This window comes from Anastrepha ludens, chromosome 2, assembly GCF_028408465.1.
Source record: "Anastrepha ludens isolate Willacy chromosome 2, idAnaLude1.1, whole genome shotgun sequence".
In the NCBI taxonomy this organism is placed as follows: Eukaryota; Metazoa; Arthropoda; class Insecta; order Diptera; family Tephritidae; genus Anastrepha; species Anastrepha ludens.
Window position 1 is genome coordinate 130,658,521 of NC_071498.1, and position 21,964 is coordinate 130,680,484.

At 37.9% G+C, this 21,964-nt stretch overlaps 1 protein-coding gene across 20 annotated transcripts in view; it reads right to left on the bottom strand.

Annotated features, from left to right (window-relative positions):
• Positions 1–21,964, bottom strand: part of LOC128855325 (calcium-activated potassium channel slowpoke) — a 307,274-nt gene that overhangs the window by 184,434 nt on the left and 100,876 nt on the right. For 19 of the 20 annotated variants that reach the window (XM_054090145.1, XM_054090144.1, XM_054090139.1 and 16 more), the window contains 4 exons: positions 15,415–15,573; positions 10,141–10,252; positions 9,566–9,717; positions 4,179–4,346 (listed from right to left, as the gene is read on the bottom strand). In XM_054090145.1, coding sequence (XP_053946120.1) covers positions 4,179–4,346; positions 9,566–9,717; positions 10,141–10,252; positions 15,415–15,573 — 591 coding nt within the window. The remainder of the gene's footprint in view (positions 1–4,178; positions 4,347–9,565; positions 9,718–10,140; positions 10,253–15,414; positions 15,574–21,964) is intronic. The other variant, XM_054090158.1, reaches the window with a different exon arrangement.

Below are 21,964 nucleotides of genomic sequence, written 5' to 3' on the forward strand. Positions count from 1 at the left end.
CTTTTTAAGCTCTCTGTTTTGTGTATTGAGTTGAAGCACTTTTTTAGTTAGCAATAGTTGTGCAGCTCTGTTGCTAAACTCTTACTTTATAAGTTTAATAAAAAACTACCCTTAAAATGTTATCTATTCTTGTTACTTTATGAGCAAACGAACCTACGAGAAAGATAATTCACTTACTTTCTGGGCTCTGCGAAAAATAAGTTGTTTGTCTTAATTTTTATTTTGTATTGAAAATGTGCACGAGCGAATTTTGCTAAGAATATTTTCGACTTGTGTGACTAAAAAAGCAAAAAAAAATCGCATGCTTTTGAACGGCGAATATTTTAATGAATTATTAAACACTACAACAGCAAAATTTAAATAATGTTAACACAAACAGAAAAAAAGCAAAACTTTCAGTATAAGTGGTTTTGTAGGAAATTTTGATATATTTTTGAAGTCAAATGTTTAAGCGTGGAATAGAAGAAAAGGGGAAAGTATGGATTAAAACAAAACCTGTGCATAAGTATCTGTTTGCCTGCCTTATAGGTATATAAGTATATGTACATTTCCGCATATGTGTAGATTTTTTAAAGGGAAATTTTCGCTAAAAAAGTGAATAAATAAAAGGCATTAAATTTAGTTCTGGTTTCAAAATTGATAACACTAATATACAAATATTTGCTTAAAAAAGGTTTCTTAATCACGAAAATTCGCAGTATATTTTTCATATAATTTTCTAAAAATTCGTTTTCTAGGTCTTTGTGCAGTTAATGCAAAAAAACAAACCTACAGCAAAGTGAATGAAATTAAACTTTTAGGAATATCATTAGAAGGCTATGTAGCACATTTGCATTTACTTATTTTTTTTGTCGATCGAAAAATTCCAAAGATCAGAAGATTTTCAATAGAGCCCGCGGTGCTTTTATGCAATTAAGCAACATTTGGTCATGAAAATCCTTATCAGACAAAACCAAGCTTCGAATTTTCAGTTCCAATGTAAAATCAGTGCTGCTATAAGGTTGTGAGTCCCGGGCGCTAACATCTTTGCTGATCTGGAAATTGCAAACTTTACTGTCAACTCTTGTCTACGCAAAATCTTAAGGATCTGCTGGCCGCATATCATTTCTAATATGGGCCTATTAGAATCGACCAATGAACTCCTCGATGGTTAACCATCAAATACAAACGGTTTGGTTGGATAGGCCATATATTGCGCAAAAATTCCGACGACATCTGCAGGGCTGCCCTTTCTTGGAATCAACAAGGCGCAAGAAGCTGTGGTAGCCCAAAGATCTCCTGGCGATGTACGCGTAAACGAAGAAAAACCAACTACAGCTTTCTAGTCCTATGGAGTAGAGAAAAGGGATTTTCCAGTGGAGAAGAGAAAAGTGATCCTTCAGTGTAAAAGAGAAAATTGATCTATACTGGATAACTGCATCGGCTATCCCCGAAAATCATACTAAGCAACCTCAAATGCCCAGCCGCCCAACGCGGAATTTGCCAAGGAAGTCTTCAACAGTCGCTTTCTCTGCCAAATCCCCACAGGTTCTGCAATAGGGGTTTAGTTCCGGTTACTCAGTGACCCATGACCACTGCTATGAGTTTGGAAATTGACTGGCGGGGATCCCAAGCATTTTAAGTGTCTTGCTTCTGTAGGACTAAGACCAAAATGTTTTTGAGATAGCACAAACTTAAGATAGAATTCTATTTGTCTCGCGCTTTTTTAAGATTTTTAAGATTAAGGATTTCCGGTTTTGTTTCCTGGCAAGCTCATCGGCAATTTCATTTTCCTCTGTGTTCCTATGCCTTGGAGCCCAGATAAAAGAAATGTTTCCTGCACACTTGAGATATTCTTCTTATAGAAGTTTACCAGAAGAGAAGTGCAACATGGTGACGACAAAGTCTTGATTGCAGCTTAATTATCAGAAAAGTTTTTTATGTCTCTCTCCAAACAGCGATCCCTGAGCATTTTGCATGCCTGCAGGATCGCGAAGACCTTTGCTTGAAAAACACTACTAGTTTTCGGCAGTTTAAAGCAGACTGAAATACTGGCTGATTTTGAGAAAGCCCTCGCTCCAATTCACCTACATTCTATCTTGGATCCGTCGGTGAAAATAGAGGTACTTATGTCCGTGCAGACTCTCCCCTCCTTCTAGTCCAACCTGCTTGGAAATACAATTGTAGCGCAAACTTTAAAATCCAGTTTGCGGATGTAGATATTTGTACGAATTACAGAGAAAAAAGAAGAAATTTGCCTCAAAATACTACCATGTCCTACAGGGGGTTGCCTCCAGAAGCCAACAACCTTCAACCTAACAGCGCTATAAGCAGTAATGAATTGAACTTGAAGATCAATGGGAAGTAAGTGCAGAATTACGCTAAGGGTGGCACTAATACGGCAGCCTCGGTAAAACGAATTAGAACTTCATCAATAGCAACTAGCTAAAGGGGAGGCGTGAGGACACCACCCTGCGGTGGATCTCTATGTACGAATCTGGTGATTCTGGCACCACATGCCTTTCCATCATCTGTAAAAATATTCTTACCGAACACCATCAGCAACGACGCGCTGAGGAGAGCAACGAATGAGGAACCCATCCTATGATAAATCAAACGCAGAAAGTGGCGATGAATAGGTCACACGCTTAGCAAACCGCTAGCTAGCATTACGAGAATGACATTAGACTGGAACCAGCAAGAGAGCAGATGTGAGCGATGTCACATGGGGCGGCGCAAAAGCAATAGTCCAGAACAGATGGAAGAGTCTCCGAAAAAAAGTACTTTTTTACTTACATTTTAAAATACATAAACACAATAAGGCAAATTATAGGCTTTCGAAAGATATCCATGAATATTTATTTAGTTTAACTCGCTTTTCTGTAGTTTTTTTTTGACAAAAATTGTAAAAAAATAAAAAAATAAATCAAACTCATTTTCGCAACGAAATTAGTCTAAAAGAAAATCTTTTTTAAGCAAGTCCTTTTTCGTGTAAACTAGTGTAATTAGTGATTTTCGAAACTCTAAAATAAAATTTTTTTACACGTTTCCTATATGAAAATTTGTATTTAAAAAAAGTATAAAATAAAACAATTTGTATTATTTAATTTAAATTCGTTTAAGCTACGCTTTACTGAAATTTGACTAAATTTATTAGTAAAAATGAACAACTAAATAACTTCTCTTAAAATCTCAAAATCACAAAAACCAATCTAATTACTGTCTTTAGTTGCTTTGCTTACTTTTGTGGGTGGCTCTATTAATTTTAATAAAAAAATTATAGTGGGAGTGTGAAAAATTGTGGTAAAAGCTATTGCAAGTGTAGTTATAAATTTGTATGCTAGGCTGTTAATATGGCAAAAAGAAATGCTGTAAAATTCCAAACAAATTTTTACCGTACGCACTATTTAGTTATATATTTAGTAAATACTTCCTTTGATTTTTTGTGATAATTTTGGGGGATAAGCAATTTTTACGCTAATTTTTTAGGAGAATAAAATAATTAAAATGTTTATCTATAACTTTTGAAAAAAACTTCCATTCACACCACTACTGTATTTATTCAAACTTTTTTTGTTTTTTTTTTCTTGGTAAGTATAGGCTGTTTTTTTTTATAGGAATAGAGTTACTTGGAGGTTTTCAAGGGGACATGGGTAAACCATTCAATACTCTGCTGCTGCCATGCTAACCGAATATAAAATAACGTCAATAACGGTATAGCCCACTGCTACCAAAGCGCATAAGTGGCGGATGTACCTAAAAAAAGCTTTTACAAACAGCCTCAATCAAAATGTAAGCGCCTAAATAACTCGCATTTCGTCAAGGCTTCACTTGTGTGGAAGAAGCAGGGATTGGATGAAGAAATTTTAATTGATTTTTTTTTTGTATGGTGGATTTTCATGTTTTTTCGCTAAATTGTTACCTCATTTTTTATTTACTTTTTTATTATAAATTTAGTATTTTCTTACTTTCTATTGCCTAATATTTCAAAAATGCAGACACCATTGCTTTATAGGATTTTCGAATTGCACGATTCATAGTAGTTATTTTTTTTTTTTTGTTTTTCTTAGGAATCGAATTTTTTATGCGTCGTTTTTCGTCACCTTGAAATTTTTAAATTATTTTCCTTTTTTTTTTAAATTCAATTACATATTTGAAAATTGTTGTGTATATGTGTATTTATGTTAATTGCAACTTACCAAGCCGACGAGTAGAAAGAACACAAGAAATGTCCTTCCCAATACAGTCTCACAGTAAACGTCACCATATCCTACCGTTGACATGGTCACAATTAGGAAATAGACACAGGTCCAATAGGATAATCGATGAGCATTATTAAAATCCAGCGGATCGCCAGAGTTCTCCAGCTAAATTTTAAATAAATGCAGCAATACAAGAAAAAACATAACATAGATACATTGTAAACGCAAATGCAATTATTGTCCGCATTACGGATGGTAACTCTGCCGATTTGACTTGTAAGGAGTTGCGATTTATTGATACTCAGGGTTAGCTAACCAGTGCGGGATCAACTCTGTACGTTAGTCACAGTAAATAAATTCTAAAAATCTAATCTAGCAGGGCAGTTCTTAGTTTAAAAAATCTAAAATGAGATGAGATCATCAAAAAGCTTGTCCAAAAACTGAAAACCACTGAAAAGCTTGTCCAAAAATTGGAATACGGCTTCTTGCTACATTGTAATTGTGGCATAGTTTTGGGCTGGGTAGAAGGCATTTTTAACCCCGTTTATTGAACCGAAAGTAAAAACGAAAATATAAGTTCAAAATAATGTAAAAAAAAGTCTTGGCGTAAAATTAGTTATCCATTTTGAATACATGTTTTTACTACAATAAATAAAAAAAGTGCGTAACAGAAGTGAAAATTTTAAGGCAGTCAAAGAAAAAGGGTGAGACCCGAGAGAGAATGAGAAAGAGAGAGAAAGAATATATATCTAAATAAATTCACAACATTTGCAGAGAATACAAATAGACAAAATTTACAAAAATAATACACGTGGTATATCAACTGCGTTTATATAGCGTCTGTCGCCAACGCGTACTGCCACAGCACGCACAATACGATCTGTCGTATTCTAACTATACGTTGCTCTCTCTCGCTCCGATGTATTAGCGTGGCGTTAGAGCCGTGCGCACATATAGCGCCTAACACTCTAACGTGCATAGACAAGGCACGCGCATGCGCAATACTATCTAGCCTATTCAAACAATATATTGCTCTCTTTCGCTCTACTATAGTAATATGGCGTTGGTGCTGTACGTTTATGTGTCATTCTCTTTCTCTCTCTGTTATATTCTAACGCCTTGTAATAATGTATGTTGCTCCTACAATATGGGTAACGTCGTACGACTTAGACTAGAGCCTTAGCGTAGAAGTGGGAGAAAAGACGAAGGACCGCACAAAAGGGAGACATGAATTGCCTAAAGTGTATCTAAAATATATATAAGGTATAGCTCTCCCCCTCCTTTTCCTCTATGTTATATCTTTTTTCTCTCTCGTGGAACGAAAATGCCCAAAACGTTGCATGACCTTGAAATTTTACTCTCCATTCTCGCTCGTCCATCGACGCCTAAGAAGTTTCACTTCAAAAATATTTTGAATGATGGAAATCTTTATTTGGACCACTATGCGTTCCATTGCTTGTCTATTTGTTTGAAATATGCGCGACGTACGACGCCATTTATAAAATTTATAAGTCTCAATAAGGGCTGATTATTTTGCACCAACTTTTATATAGACGGGAATCCGCTAAACTTTCGCCGAAGAGGACGATCGAAAGGAACATGGAGACGAAGCCGGTATGACGAATTCACGACATATGTTGACTTGCTTACTTGGCCGCAGATAAAGTCAAAAGCAGCAAATCGACCCCCATGGAATTTATTTGTATCGGCACTTTGCGCCTCCAGCCGGTGCGATAGCAAATAAAAATATAATAATATAATCATTTTGTTTATGGAAAGTATGCTACATGAGAAAAAACTTTTCTTTTTTATGCTTTGCCGAATCCTTTTGGTGATCTGTTTACTGTTGTTAGCACTGCAACAACCCTCACTTGCTTTATAACGTTTTTAAAGAAAAATTGCTTTAGTAACTTCTCTATTAGAACCTATGTGCAAATGGAAAAGCAACACGTTTTGAAAATTTAAAGCTCGCTTTTAGGAGTGATTATAACTTACATACACCTCAAGCCGCAGTTATTAAACACGTGAAGTCCACCTTGATAAAAAATTTCCTGAAACAACCGCCAGGTGACGCTCTAAATCAACTGATTTGAGTTTTTTAGGTCGTCACGTCTGTGGTTAACATTCCTACCAAAATGTTACGCCATTGCTTGAAATGTGTTAAAGTTACGTCGTCTTGAGTAAATCTACCTCTGTTTTCGATGCTTTACAGTTTTAAATATTCATTTGAATTTGCATCCACGAGTTTGTATTAAATTTTGCGTTAAAAAGGATTCAATTTCGCGAAAATCTTAGAATTGGGAAGCTATTTCGATAATGATAATCTATGGAAAACAGCCGTTTACGAATGGCATGAAAGCTTCAGAAGAGTTCGTGAGTCCATCGAAAACTGATGAAAACATCAATAAAGTGAAAGAAAACTTGATAAATAACCAAATGAACGAATTAACCATCAAAGAGCTGGTCGAGGACTTGAACATTACTTATGAATCCGTTCAGAACATTGCAGTTAGTGATTTGGGTATGCGCTCCGTTGCTGCAAAGTTGGTGCTAAAAGACCTCTGGATTTCTTGCAAAAACGGGGCCACATTGATAACGCCAGGGTTTGATTTCCAAGCCTGAGTCTGACCCAACATTCATCAAATGGGTCATTACTGTAGACGAGACGTGGGCTTATGAGTACGACACACATAGGCTGATGAGTAAAGACATCAAGCGAGTGAGTGGATAGCTCCGAATGAACGAATGAACCAAAACCATTCGTTGTCAATCAAAAACGAAATCGATGCTCACGATTTTTATGGATTACAATAGCATTGTATACTACGAATTTTTGCCAGAAGGTCATATAGTTAATTCCAGCGTTATGACACGTTTATGTGAAGCAATTCACCAAAAAAGAAAGGATTTGTAGGAAAATAAATTGTGCATTTTGCATTACGATAAGGCACCGTCGCACAGTGACATCATTATCTATGATTTTCTGACCAAAAACAAAACGAATACCATCCAACAGCCATAGAGCTCACCTGATATGGCTCCCCGCCATTTTATTTGGGTTTGATTGAGTCAAAAAACCACTAAGGGGAAGGAGTTTTACCAATCGAAAGGACCTAATGGAAAAATTGAGGACAGCTCTGATGGCTATACCGAAAATAGAGTTCCAGAAATGTTTCAAGTGCTGGATCTCATGCTGGAATAAGTGCGTCCCAGTTGATGTGGAGTAATTTTAAGGTTATTTTAGGTTGAAGCGGTTGTCCTGTGGGACACGCTCAGGTTCATAGCCCATTGTGATGGCGCGTGGGGAGCTTATCCCTATTTTTCACAAAACCAGTGTGTGCTTTTCGAAAATTTTAGAATATCCCTGATTTCTGCAGAACTGAGATTTTCAAATTCATTAATAAATTGTGTCCTTAGAATAGTAAACCCACGTCTGGATAGAGTAGAACAATGGCACAGAAGATGCGAAATTGCCTCTTCCTCCTCCTCATCTAGACAACTTCTGCAGAAGTCACGAGTTTTCTCATCCATCCTTAGGCAGTGCCCTGTTATGACTGAAATCAGTGTGCTGAAATCACTGTGCTTATTTTGGCTTAGCTGAGGTTCTGTGCGCTTAGCATTGAGAGTCGGCCACAATTGTCGGGTGATTATGTAGGTGGTTTCACCACGTCATCTTTCATGGGCTCTACAGTTACCTTGGACTGTTTTGTGAAGTATTTTATCGCCGCCTGGATCTCAGTGAAAATGTAGATGTCATCTGCGGATATCGCATCACACTGTACAAGTGTCGCGGACACTACAGTAGTCAAGGAGCCGAAAACTGAAGGAGATCCCCAGATGTTCGGGGTAAATTTTAAGGCGATAATATCAATTCTGAGGAATAAACTTGTATTTTGATTTTGCTCAATATATTCAGCGAATTTTTTTATCAGGGTAGTATTATTTACTAATTGGCACGTACAATTCTGTTAGGTGCTTGTCTCCTCCTCCTATTTGTGGCGTGCGTCTTGACGTTATTCCACAAATGGAGGGACCTACAGTTTTAAGCTGAATGGCAGATATTTTTGCTTCTTATGTGAGGAGCTTTTTCATGGCAGATATGCACTCGGAGGTTAGTCCTTGCCTGGCGACTGCTATAAGGTAAAAGTTTTTCGTTATTTTGGTGTTTCATGTACGGCGATTCGAACCTACGTTCTCTCGGAATTCCGAATGGTAGTCACGAACCAACACATTCGGCTGGCCGCCTATACTATATAAAATAAATTATGAACCTTGAAGAAAAATAGTCAAAACTGGCCAAAATGTTGGGATGTTAAATCGAAATCGGGCTGTAGATTTAACGAAAATTCAATGAGCTGAAAACTACAAAATGAAATTTTCATAAATTCAATAATATAAAAGCCTAGTTTTATGGTACATTTATGGCGTTTAAGAATTAAGACGAGTAATGGCGAAAGTACAGACTCCCGTGTATTTGGAAACATTTGTTTTCGCATCCTGGTCATAACCTAAAATTTCTAGCCTATTGTTATTAATTTTTTTTTATAATTGTATTTGTTGTTATAATGCTTAAGAGAAGGCTTTATATGTTTCTGAAACACCCGAAATACGTACGCGCAAAGTTACAATCCGCAATGAGGACATTTTTATAGATGTTAGTGGTTGGAATAAATTTTGAAAATACTTAAATTATGTTAATTACATTTTATTCAATTGAGCACTAATTAAGAATTCATGTTTTAGTAATTACTTGTAAATACTTTGTTTTAATAATGCATGTATTTGCGTGCCACTACGGATACGAGTATCTAAGTGATTTATCTACATGTTCGGCAATGTGCAATTGTGCGATTTTAGTAGGGGCGTCCACGCTCACTTTTAAATGCATAGAAAACTCGCTGCATTTGCACCACTGCGTCGTTTACGATTTATACTATTGGACTATTTAGTTTTAAAAATTGTTTGCATTGTTTTGCAATGAACGCCAAGCCAATGAACAGTGCCTTTGACAGGGCGGTCGGCAATCTGAGCGCAAGGATCGACCACCGACAAGCGCTGATGAAACAAATTTACTCTGGCTACAACTGGCAGCTGCTCAAAGCGATTGACGTTCATTTACATACATACATTTGTATATGTTATTTACCAAAAAAAAACAAAGTAAAATAACAAAAAAAAAGAAAGACATAATTAGGATGATGGAACTATGCACTAAAAATGCAGGTGAATACATAATATAAATAGAAAGAAATAAATAAAAAAAAACGATGAAGTAGAGCAGATACGCAATTAACAAACGGGAAAATCATAAATGAAATGCACATACACATAAAGTAGATATTTATTTAAAATTACAAATAATCGTTTCTTCAATCCATACATACCAGATGTATTATGCCCGCTGCTGTTAACCATACTGATATAAAAATTGATACTAGTTGAGCCAAGCGTATCGAACTCGATGTTTTTAGAACATTTAAATATTGTAAAATATCCGGTACAGTCATGAGACGTAACGCTCGAAGAAATCGAAGACCTGTGCCGCGAGCGAAGCATTGCAACAACCCATTGGGGCGCCAATTGTAGTTTGTGATTTTTTATATATTTTTATTTTTTTCATATTTAAAAATTTTTTTGTATTATTTTTTTTCGTGTATTTTTTATATTTTTGGTGGGAGTAAAATCCATTGCATACAGCCATTTCGATCAGACAACATATACACGTGTGTGCGTATAAAAATGATAGATGGTAATAAGTTTGTTTGTTTGTTTGTTTGTTTGTGAAGTAGTTTACAGATGTTTATGCGCGGTTGTGTGCGTGTTGTGTGGCATATGCGTGAAGTAGAAAAGGAAAATAAGTAGTTAATTTACATTCATATAACATTTTTTAGATTGGTAATTTAGAATTTATTTGTAATATTTTTTATTTTGCCAATATATTTACGCAAATGCTGCTTACCGATCCATGTCCGATCTAAATATATTGATACAAAGGACGGGGGTATTGTAAAATAATCTACAAAACTGTACATTTCTAACATAAACCAAAGTTTATCGGACGCCGCTATGAACTGGAAATGTAAAGAAAAGAGAAAACACTTATAATATCGATACGAAATATATGAAATAATAAAAAGCGACTGGATTTACGCAAAGGTACAAACAGACAAGTTAAGTGATTAAGCTGTAATGAACGAGTATGTATACACATACATATTATTGGGTTGTTCGGAAAGAAATAGCCGTTTTTTTAAAAGAAAGTAATTACATTTTTATTAAAAGTTAGCTTGAACTTTAATCAATATATTGTATATTTTCCATTTTGTCCGATAACCTTTTGCCAACTTTCCAGCTAATTCATTATTCCGCGCTTATAGAACTTCTGGCCTTTATTTGCAAAAAACTGAACCAAGTGCGATTTTATAGCCTAGTCATTGCCGAAAGTTGTATCATTTAAGGAGTTCTGCAAAGACCGAAGCAAATGGTAGTCTGCCGGTGCAAGGTCAGGGCTATATGGTGGATGCATCAAAAGTTCCCAGCCAAGCCCTCTCAGTTTTTGGCGAGTGGCCAAAGATGTATGCGGTCTAGCGTTGTTCTGATGAAATATGACACTTTTACGATTGATCAGTTCCGGTCGCTTCTCGTTGATGGCTGTATTCAATTTGTCCAATTGTTGGCAGTGGACAACCGAATTAATCGTTTGGTTCCTCTGAAGCAACTCAAAATATACCACACACTTCCAGTCCCACCAAACTGGCAGCATAATCTTCTTTTGGTGAATATCAGCCTTTGAAGCGGTTTGTGGCGCTTCATCATGCTTGGACCATGATCGTTTTCGGTTGATGTTATTGTAAACACTTCATTTTTCATCACCAGTGATAATCCGCTTAAAAAATGGATCGACTTCATTACAGTTAAGATGCATATCACAAGCGTTAATTCGGTTTGTGAAATAAATTTCTTTAAATTCATGTGGTATCCAAATAGCAAGTTTTTTTACCAGTCCCAGACTTTTTATAGGCTCATGAACGATTAATTTTGGTATATTTAACTTCTCTCCAGTCTCATGCAAAGTTACATGACGATACAATTCGATTAAAGCCTTGATAACGTCTTCATCGACATCACTTGGCCGACCTGAACGTGGCTCATGTTTTAGTGAAAAATCTCCAGAGTGGAATTTGATAAACCAATTTGCCCATGTCTTTCTTTTAAGGCTTTATCGCTACACAAATCACTTAACTTTTTAGAAACCTTCTCTGCGTTTTGTCCTTTATGGAAATAATAAATTAAAATATGACGAAAGTGCTCTTTTGTGGGCTCCATATTAAAATTGACGCCAAACAAACAGATATAAACAAAATTACGCGCACATTTTTTTCTAAAGCAAGCTAACAGGACAGCTAATAACTGTCGAAAAAAAAATTAAAGTAATATAAATAGTCACAAGCTGCTCAAAACAATTATCAACGTCGTCTACATGTAAAATCGGCAATTACTTTTCGGACAACCCAATAAATTCTAATAGTTTGGAGAAAAATAAATCCATTATTTTCTCGGCAGAAGGTTGTAGTACTCGATATGCCGTAAAGTGTCGATCAAACAATTTGCAGTTTATGTTCGTTGTCAAGGCGACATTTCACACTAAAAAAATATTTAGCTCTTTCTTGTTTGTTCCATTCAGTTGTGACTTATTGGGTGTCAATAAAGAGAAAATTTGGTATACAGGGTTTGATTGAAAAGTAATGAGCCTTCCCGCGCGGAGCGTCTGCCAAGCGATCAACCGAATCGGCTGGTGGGGGAAAATGATCGTTGGACCTTCCCCTTCCACTAGAAACCGCTCCCAGTTCGCTGGCAACTGCGGTGTAGTCAATATCGCTCCGCGCGTGAAAGCTGTTTTAAAAGTGTGTTAGGATTTTGCAGTGGCTAAAATGCAGCGATTGTTGGAGCAACGTTACTCGATCAAATTTTGCGTAAAGCTAAAGAAATCGAGTACCGAAACCATTGGACTACTCAAGGAGGCTTACGGGGACCAATCTTTGTCCAGTGCCCAGGTAAAACGGTGGCACAAGTCGCCCAAGGAAGGCCGAGAGGACGTCGAAGATGAACAGCGATCTGGAAGGCCTTCGACGACGTCTTCTTCTGCAACTCTGCATTGGCCAAGATGGGGGTTCCCACCCTCCCTACAGCCCAGACCTGTCCCTCCGGACTTCTTCTTGCTCCCGCGCCGGAAAAAGAAGCTGAAGGGGAGACGTTTCGACTCCATCTAGGCGATCCAAAAAACTGTGACAGCCGAATTGAACGCGATTCCGGCGGATGAGTTTAAAAAATGTTTCCTGCAGTGGAAGGACCGCTACCAGCGGTGTATTGACAATCAAGGGTCCTATTTTGAAGAATATTAGTTGTAAGAATTAGAAAAAATAAGGCTCATTACTTTTCAATCGAACCCTGTATTTTACAGTTTTTTTTTGATAAAGGCGAAAATCCCAGACGAAAGCCAACCGGCTGAAACTGTGAATGGTGTTTATGGTGCCGATACTGAACAGCTGATTACAATTGCAATTTTTGTTTTGTCGGTTCCGTTCAGGTATAATTGATGCTAAAGAAAATGCCGATGAAATTACAAAAATAATAGAAGTTGACCGGCATGTTTGTAGACATAGCATCGCCCAGAAGCTCAATTGTGCAAAAATTTTACGTAAAAATAATGGGTTTCTGTTCCCGCAAACTAATATATTCCCAGAAGTTGTAGAAGTCATTTTACTACCAAAATTTGTTACCACTCCTATGCATCAATTATAGCTCTATGAAAATGTGAAGCAAAGAAAGTTTTCTTTTTCGTTTTTTTTTCACAAATGTCTATTTGCTATACTCGTCTGGTTGGTGTAAGCTGCGTTCCATTCCAAGTATTTATCGGGAGTTTTCATTTAGTAAAGTTGGCCAAGTTATCATGAATCGTTTAAGGCTCCGATTTGTTGTCTCTTTGTCGTCGTTCTCAACTTATTGGCCTTTGATCTTCGACTACATGGAAAAGTTTAATTACGATCTTTGTTTACGTGCCTATAACATGCAGCTCGCGAAAGAATGGAAGCCAAATGGCTGTTTCAGATTTATTGGAATTATATATACATATCTGACTCTTTAACTCCTATTTGGAGCATAAGGCGTCTTCGGGAGAAGTAGTCAAAAATTTTGAGTGATCAAATGGGCTATGTAACTTGGATTTAAGTAAATAAATAATAATAAAAAAACAATTCATACCAACGTATTTCTGTTTTGTACAATATTATCATTTAAAGTTCTCAAGTTTTTAAGAAAACCCCCAATATAAACTTGTGCTCACATATTTTAATATTCACAATATTTCTCATGCTGAATTTTTTTGCGTTAGTTTTGTATAAAAATATGATTCATTGTATAGTAAAAATCTTACAAATCAAAGTTCCAAGCTTTTGTACAAAATTAACAAAAATTTCGAAAAATGAACAAATTTCGAAAAATATTAAGCTGTTTAAACATAAGCTTTGTACCGTGTTCACACAGGGAAACTTTTCTTGCTTCAACTTTACGCATACTCTTTTGGTGTTGTTCATGTCGCTCACACAGGGCAACTCCAACTTCAGTTTTTAGCGTACAGCCAACTTCATTGAAAGGAATGAAAACACACACAGTATCACTTTCCTTTCCTCATCTTCCCCACGAAATTGTATTTTTAGTATACGAGAGTTTGTAGGGTGAGTTTGGCATAAAGAAATATTAAACTTTATCTGCGCTTGCTTTTTTTAATCATGGGACCGCGGACTTCGATAAAAAAGCGTGGGTTAGTTTTGGAGCAATTCAAAAAAGGAATACCGCATCGTAAAATAGCTGAAATTGTGCGTTTAAGTTCGTCAACAATTCAGCTTAATACTGAAGGCCTTATGCAAGAAAATCGTGTGGTAAATAAGGGACGACAGAGTCCAAATAAAACTTTCACAGAGAAGGACTGTCAGTGGCTAGCGCGCCAAGCGAAGAAAAACGTATTCCAACAAGCGCTCCAAAGTTAACTGAAATGGCCAAAAAGAATTAAGATAAGTGTTGCCATCCACGAACTATAATATTTGAAAAATGCTTAGGGAAGCAAATTTAAATGGTAAAATAGCCCATAGTAAACCTTTCGTAAAGGCAAGAAATTGCGCGAGACCATCTAAATAAAACTGCAGAATTTTGGAGGTCAATACTTTTTCCAAATGAAAAAATTACAAATTGAAGATGACTTTCGCTTTTATCAAGATAATGACACGGATTTTAACGTCATCGAAAATTTGTGGTTGGCTTTGAAGGCAAATATAAGAAAATATGACATCCATAACAAATCTGATTTTAAAAAGGCTAAAGCGGAACACTGGAACTAAATTAATCCAATTAATGGACTCCATGCCACGTTTACTTCAAGCTGTGCTGGATAATAAAGGATACCCAACAAGGTACTAAATACCTTAACCCTCCGTTAGGCACCAGAGTCTGGCTTTTTTCGACTTTGAGCGTGAATTTAACATATTTCTATTATAGTTAACGACTTGCGCTTCTAGGTAGCTTTCTAAAATTTACTTTTTTATCGATTTATGGATGTAAGCTTTTCAAAAGGATCCTCGAACAAAACGAGAAAAGGCTGGCCACGGCTGCCCGGCCGAAGGTTTTAAAAAAGGTAATTAAAAATATATAGTTGCCCTTTTTTAAGGGCATCATTTAAGCTCCGGCATGAATTCTCAGTATGTGTTTAATTTGTTTTAGAGAATTGAAATAAAATAAAATATAATATCTGCATACCCCGTATTCTCATACCCTATATTCGCAAAATATTATGAAATATAAATTACTTCACAAAACAATCTTATTTGCATCAAATATGGTGTGAGTGACTGTATGTATGTAGTAAAAAGTTAAAAAAAATGTATGTTGGTTATAAATTCTAGCTGCAATTGTTTACCCCAAAATTATAGCCAATTGAGCACGAATGGTTATGAATTTTTTTTTTTAATTTGTATATTTCAAAAAATGCATCTCATTAATTTCGAGTAAATCTATTTTAAATTTTACGCTTTTCTCTCACTCACAATTATCTCACAGCTTAGCAATTAACTTGTCGTTTCCATTAATAATAATTTTTTAACTCAAATACTTTTAGGGAAGTTATACTATAGCTTGGGGATTGAGGCAGGAAAAATAATGAATAAGAACGTAAAAAACTTACTCGTATAAAAAAGTAAACCATAAAAAATATATTGAATGCGAGATCGATCTGTTGAGTAATGTTATTACTCCATTTTTGACATCTTTCGACTTCTTCGCTAGATGCATCCACGAAGTAAATAATGAGTGATGCAATGCTGAGTATAAATACAAGTACGACCTGAAAGTGAGAGGAGAAGAAGAAGAAAATTAATAAATTAATAAAGTTTGTATGTGTGTTATAATTTAAAATAGATGGAAGTAATATTTCAAATAAATGAAAAAAGGTTTCATAGTCAACAAAAATATTTCACTTCCTTAAAGTGCAACTTGTAAAAGCTGCGAGTTTTTATGACTTTTAAGATTTCTAGTTTTGCCAAAAAGGATCTCTATCATTCATAAAAAGTTATAATCTTATTTAACTGTAGTGTTTTTCGATGCTTAAAATTTTCAGTAAAAATGTCAGTCAAACCCGCTGTCAAAGTAACTATATGCGTTTTTCTGGCATTGCTGTTAAATGTACTTTGTTAAATTAGCAAAGAAAGACTTGAACCCGAGCAGCATTTCAAGCGGAAGTCTACGCAAAAAAGATGAACGCAACTATGAAAACAGAAGCATAGTTTTCTTTACTGGATTACTACTTGACACCAAGATTTTGCGAAGATGACGCAGTGAACTGCTCATTCTGCAGCCGTTGCAGTGAGAATGCGGAACATATTTTCCTTTCCTGCCGAAGATATGTATCTGAAAGAATGTCGATCGAAGAAATCATAAAAAGGAGGGAAACGCCGGGCAACATTGTAAACGATAAGCAGCAGTCGAAGTTGGTGTGGGCCAAGATGAAAGAATGATCAACGAATGCTCACAAGAGCTGCAGAAAAAATAATCCCAACACAGTAAATAAAGGAGACAAAAAGTAGACAGAAGCGTATATGAAGAGCCACACCGGCCAGGTTTGCACTGCGAAGCAATGCTTCAACGGCGGTACCGCAGGGCAAAGTTGAAGCTACAGATGTTTGAGTTAAGAGTTTACTACGTAGATGTACTGTCTCGCAAGTACGGTTCAGTAAGACTGCGCGTGGTGCCAAGTGAGCAGTATGAATCGTGCATGCCGTCTACATATGTTTACGATACCTATGCAAGATTTTCCCTCTGGATAAAACAAAAAACGAAAACAGGTTAAAACAATACTGGTGCTGGAGGGTCTTGATAAGCTGATTATCTTAGGTCAGAAAAATGAAGTACGCATCCCATGGGCTCCCGGGCACATAGTAATTATTTGAAACTAAATGACAGATAAGTTTGATGGAGGCCACCTCTCTATTTATAGGTCCAGAGGTTTTATGGGCTCCACATTTTCTTCGAAGTTAAGCGTCGTCAGAATTGAGAAAGACCCCTCCGAGTCATTTGATACCAAATGAGGTTTACGACAGGATGACTCTCTATCCTATTCTTTAAACTAATGCTGGAAAAGATTGTGCGAGTCGCCGAACATAATCGTTCAGGTCCATTTTATTATTGTATAAGATCATAAAATTTCTGGCGTCTCACTTTCCGCGGCTGGACAAAAAAGCGAAACGAAAGGGTCTTGTGGTGAACGAGGACAAAACGAAGTACCACCTGTCATCAAACAAACAGTCGGCGCACTCGTTAATGTAGTAAAAAAGTTCGTTTATTTGGAATCCAGTACCAGCCGCCGTAGCCGAATGGGTTGGCGCGTGATTACCATTCGGAATTCACAGAGAGGTCGTTGGTTCAAATCTCGGTGAAAGCAAAATTAATAAAAACAATTTTCTAATAGCGGTCGCCCCTCGGCAGGCAATGGCAAGCCTCCGAGTGTATTTCTGCCATGAAAAAGCGCCTCATAAAAATATCTGCCGTTTGGAGTCGGCTTGAAACTGTAGGTCCCTCCATTTGTGGAATAACATCAAGACGCACACCACAAATAGGAGGAGGAGCTCGGCCAAACACCCAAAAAGGGTGTACGCGCCAATTATTTATTTTATTTTAGTATTAAAGCCAATACTAGTGTCACTTTTGAAATCAAACGGAGAACATCTTTTGCCAACCAGAGTTACTTTGGTCAAAATAGGAAACTGGTTAGTAAAGTCCTCTCTCTCTTGGTATTCGATGGGATACCAGCTGGAGATAGCAGAGAACAAGGAAGCCCTTCTTTGTATTCTAAAGATTAGGTAGACAAGCGCTTGAATTCACTCGGTAATTAAACTCGGTCAACATCGCCTAAGCCGTTATCGCGCCAATCAAGAAGAGAATAGAGGCTTTAACTTAAATGGATTTAAAAATTTTATGGAATTAAATAAGAGGAGAAAGCAAAACTCAAAAAACTAGGTAGGCAGGTAAATGAAATGGTTGAAGTACCACTCTGGCACTCCCCAAGTAGCACTAAAGCGCAAATATTTACAGCCAGCCAGAGCTTTTGATGTATCGGAAAAGATTGATAGGATTTAGATGGGGCACTGCCATAGACTGTCGAAGAAAGAAGCACTGAGTGACCTTAATCGTCTAGCTGCTGAACAAGAACATTTACAGAGAAAGGGTTCAACAGTCTCCTTCTTTGAAAGATTAGATCCGAAAAGATCCGGGATTTAATGGTAAACTTAACTTTTCGGCGTGTGTGCCGATCATCCAATGACCGGTAAACACAGCTACGAGTTTGGGGATTGAATGGTGTGGAGTCCCCAGGATTTTCTCAGTCCACGCCTTCCAAGACTTTCTGAGTCCTCCGTCTATTGTAATGGGGTCAAAAGGTTTTCGAAATGACGAACAGGAGCTTCATCTTTTCTGTGCTTTTCTAAAAAATAAGTTATGCAAGGGCTCTTTAACAACAGTCAGGGGGATGCCGATGGCTGGGTAGGAGGTCTCTGAGACCAATTCAGTCCCCTTCCTGGCAAGCTCATCAGCAATTTCATTTCCCCCTATGTTCCTATGTCCTGGAACCCAGAACAGAGAAATGTTACGTGCTCAACCAAGAAATTTGATGTCCTCCTTTCAGGAGTTGACTAGGTTGGATCTGCACCATAGCATCATCAGAGCCTTGATCGTGGCTTGACTGTCGGAAAAAATGTTAATATCTACCGACGCTCCCACAGCATGCATTTTGCATGCCTGCAGAATTGCAAAGCATTCTGCTTGAAAAACATTATCAGTATTCGGCAGTTCAAAGGAGATACATAAATTCGCTAAATTAGAGAAAGCGACTTCCGATTCCATCTTGTATCCGCCAGTGAAGACAGAGGTGCCAACTTCGTTGCAGATTTTCTCCTCTTTCCAATCCGGCCTACTTGGAAGGACTGCTCTGGCCCGACCCTCAAACTCCAGTTTGCGGATAAAGAAATCTGCCCGAAGTTCAGAGAAATACGGTGGGACAAATACTAAAATTTACTGAAGAAGGTGACACAATCTGCTGCAAATAATATAATAACTAGCCAAATCTGTACAACCGCATTTAGATTGGAAAGTGAAACGTTTGTGTAATCGATTATCTAACCCATTTGCACAATACTACGCTTAAGCCATCCATCGAAGAGTCCTCTTGTACACCTGAGTGAAGTGCTTACTAAATATGTGCTTTTGTACTTTTTATGCATATCTACATACATATATTCTCACAATTTGCATATTAAATAATGCAAAGGGCGGGGAACGCGCAAGTGACATCATAAATTTAAAAATGTGTCAATATTTTCATTTATGCCAAACTAAGAGGTACCGCCGCAAAAGTGCAGAGATGTGACACTACTACAACGGATATATAGTACGAGTGTGCAGGCACATACATACAAGCCTACAAGGCAACGAAAGGAAAAAGTACTCGAGCTGGTGACGCTTCACTGCAGCTGATGTCAGATTACAAAATTGCCACTTTTCCGTCTGCATTGATTATTCGAAAAGCAAAGGTGGAAAATTTCAACGAAGTACTACTCGTGCCATCCACTGCAGCAAACCAGTCATACTGTTTGTGAGCCTATAAGTATGAAAGTATTTTTTCTTTTTTTGGACTTCTACAGCATCTAGCTAACAGTGGGCCACAAGGCAGACAGCGGCGGACTAGCGATGAAATCTGTTCCAATTTGCCCTGTTTGTCAGATGGCACATAGCCCACGAGCGTGAGAAATTCGCTTTTAATTGCGTATACTATACGCTCACGCTCATATACAAAAAAGGATATATATGAATGCATTTTGCACGAGCATGTGCCAGATACTACGTGTATATCTTTGTGTGTGTACGTATAATTGATTTACGAACCACACAGTGTGACCCATTCGCTTTTGGATCCGGCTGAGCATCAGCATCGAACATTCATTTGGGCACACACTGCTCTCCCATGCCCACGCCATATGCTGCACCCCATTGCGGTAAGTTGTGATGTCTCGCTGGATGCCATGTAATGCGACAATCATCTCCATACAACAGTTCAATTGGTTACCCTTTAATATTACTGTGCTTTGTTGTCACTTTTTTTCTTTGTGCACAGTTTGCTACTTTTATTAAAGTGGTGAGTGGTCGATGGCGTCAAACAACTGACCTGTTGTAAATCGAACTGATTTAGAATTACCGCAAAACTAGCTACAAAGCAGGTACTACTGGTTCCCGCTCTATAAATTAGCAATGTTTTCACCCCTCAAGGGCGCCTCTGTTAAGGAGGTGACGGTTGCGACGATTCCGCAGGCCTTAGTCAAGATATCCCACTATAAGGGTCAGTTAGAAAGTTAGGTGACAAAATCCAGCATATGTCTGTTCCCCTATTGGGTGTGTTGGTCAGTGTCTGTTCACCATGTTAGGCGCGACTTTTTAATATAAAGCATGACCGCTAAGCAACGAGGCGCATTGGGAGTCCCTTGGAAGGTCGCCAAGGCTTTCCACCTGCGGCCTGAAAGGGGTGATGTGAGTTCGCTCTGTTGCTGTGTTAGCTTCGGTAAACATCAGTAACCAGACGCCTCAGACCACGGTCAGGAAGTGTTCACTAGGCGCAAGAGTAGTAGCTTTAGTGGATCCCGGCGAGCACTGGTCCGTCCGGGATCAGTGAATCGTAGAACAGGCCTCAGGGAACTGGGGTGGGAGGATCGTCTCCGAGGGTTCCCCCGCTCTTGACTATTTCAGCACGCCCCCCTGCGCACGATGCGCTGGTTAAATAAAAGGTATGAATACAATTAAGGAAAAAAGCCAAAAATTAGACAAACAGCAGAAGCCCATTAGTGATGGAGATTTAGGGCAGATCTCTTTCCTAAGAAAAACCACGATAACTTCGCTCGCCACCACAAAATACGAATGCGGTCCTTACGAATGTTTTATTGGCATCTAAAGTGAAAGGAAAGACGGTCAAGGAAGCAGAAGAAATAAAGCTTCAAGAATTAGGCGCAAAAGTAACGACAAAAAAGATTGAAAAAGATGCAATTGGTGCCAATGCGACGATACAAGCACCTGTAACCGCAAAGGACAGAGAAACGAAACCAAGAGTCCAAGAGCCTGAGAAAGTGGTAAGCCGGCAAAAATCTAGGCCAAATACCGTGCCAAGAGGAGTGCAGAACGATGGAGCCAGGAAAGCTAAAGAGAACAAAAACAAGAATGAACGAGTACCAAAGCTAAAATCGAAGGATGTATTATTAAAGGCAGTAGAGGGTCACACTTACCAGGAATTCTTAAAAACATCCGAGAAAAAACCAGGCCAGAAGGTTGAAGTGAAATTTGAAAAGGTCGAGCTAAAGAGCACTTGGAGATACTACGCTCGAGCTAAACAGCTCATTGTATTTAGAGCTCTGGAAAGAGGGTAGCTACTCAAGGAGGAAAGGAAAAAAGTATCAGAGAAAAAGATAGAAAAGATTAGAGACAGACACAAAGATAGATAGTCCTGTGAGAATTTTCCAGATTATTTGGCAAATCTGTAAATATTCTCTAGTTTTAGAGAACGAATATTACTCATTCTCACGACATCTGAATCCAAAATTCGCAGCCTTGCTCTAGCGAATACGCGACACTTACAGAGAAAGTGCTCAGTGCTATCCGCTTCCTCCAAGTAAGACAAACACATCGGGTCATCAATGATTCCAATGATGTTCATATGCTCACCGCATGGGTTGTGTCCTGCGATAATACCGACCATCAACCTTCCAAGTTTTAGTAGAAAGTTTGACAGTTTTGTGTTTGGATTTGTCACAAAACACCTTGCAGTTCTGCAGTGTTCTAGACTGGGCAATAGCTCTTTATGTAAATTGCATATATAATCGCTGATCCAATTCATCTGGAACTGACTCTGATTACTGGCTCTGGTCCCTGTGGGGCGCGGTTGGCCAATTCATCGGCGATTTCGTTTCCTTAAACACCGGAGTGTCCTGGAACCCATATAAGTACAAGCCTGTTCTGTTTTGCGACAGAGTTAGGCTTCTTTTTACATTCTTGAACAATTTTCGAGATTTGCTTCGCGTTCTCCAGGGCCTTCAGTGTAGCCTGACTGTCACTGAAAACTCCAATCTGTTTCCCGCTCCATCTTCTCTCGATTATCCATTCGGTTACTTTGAGGATGGCAAAAATTTCCGTTTGGAAAACAGTTG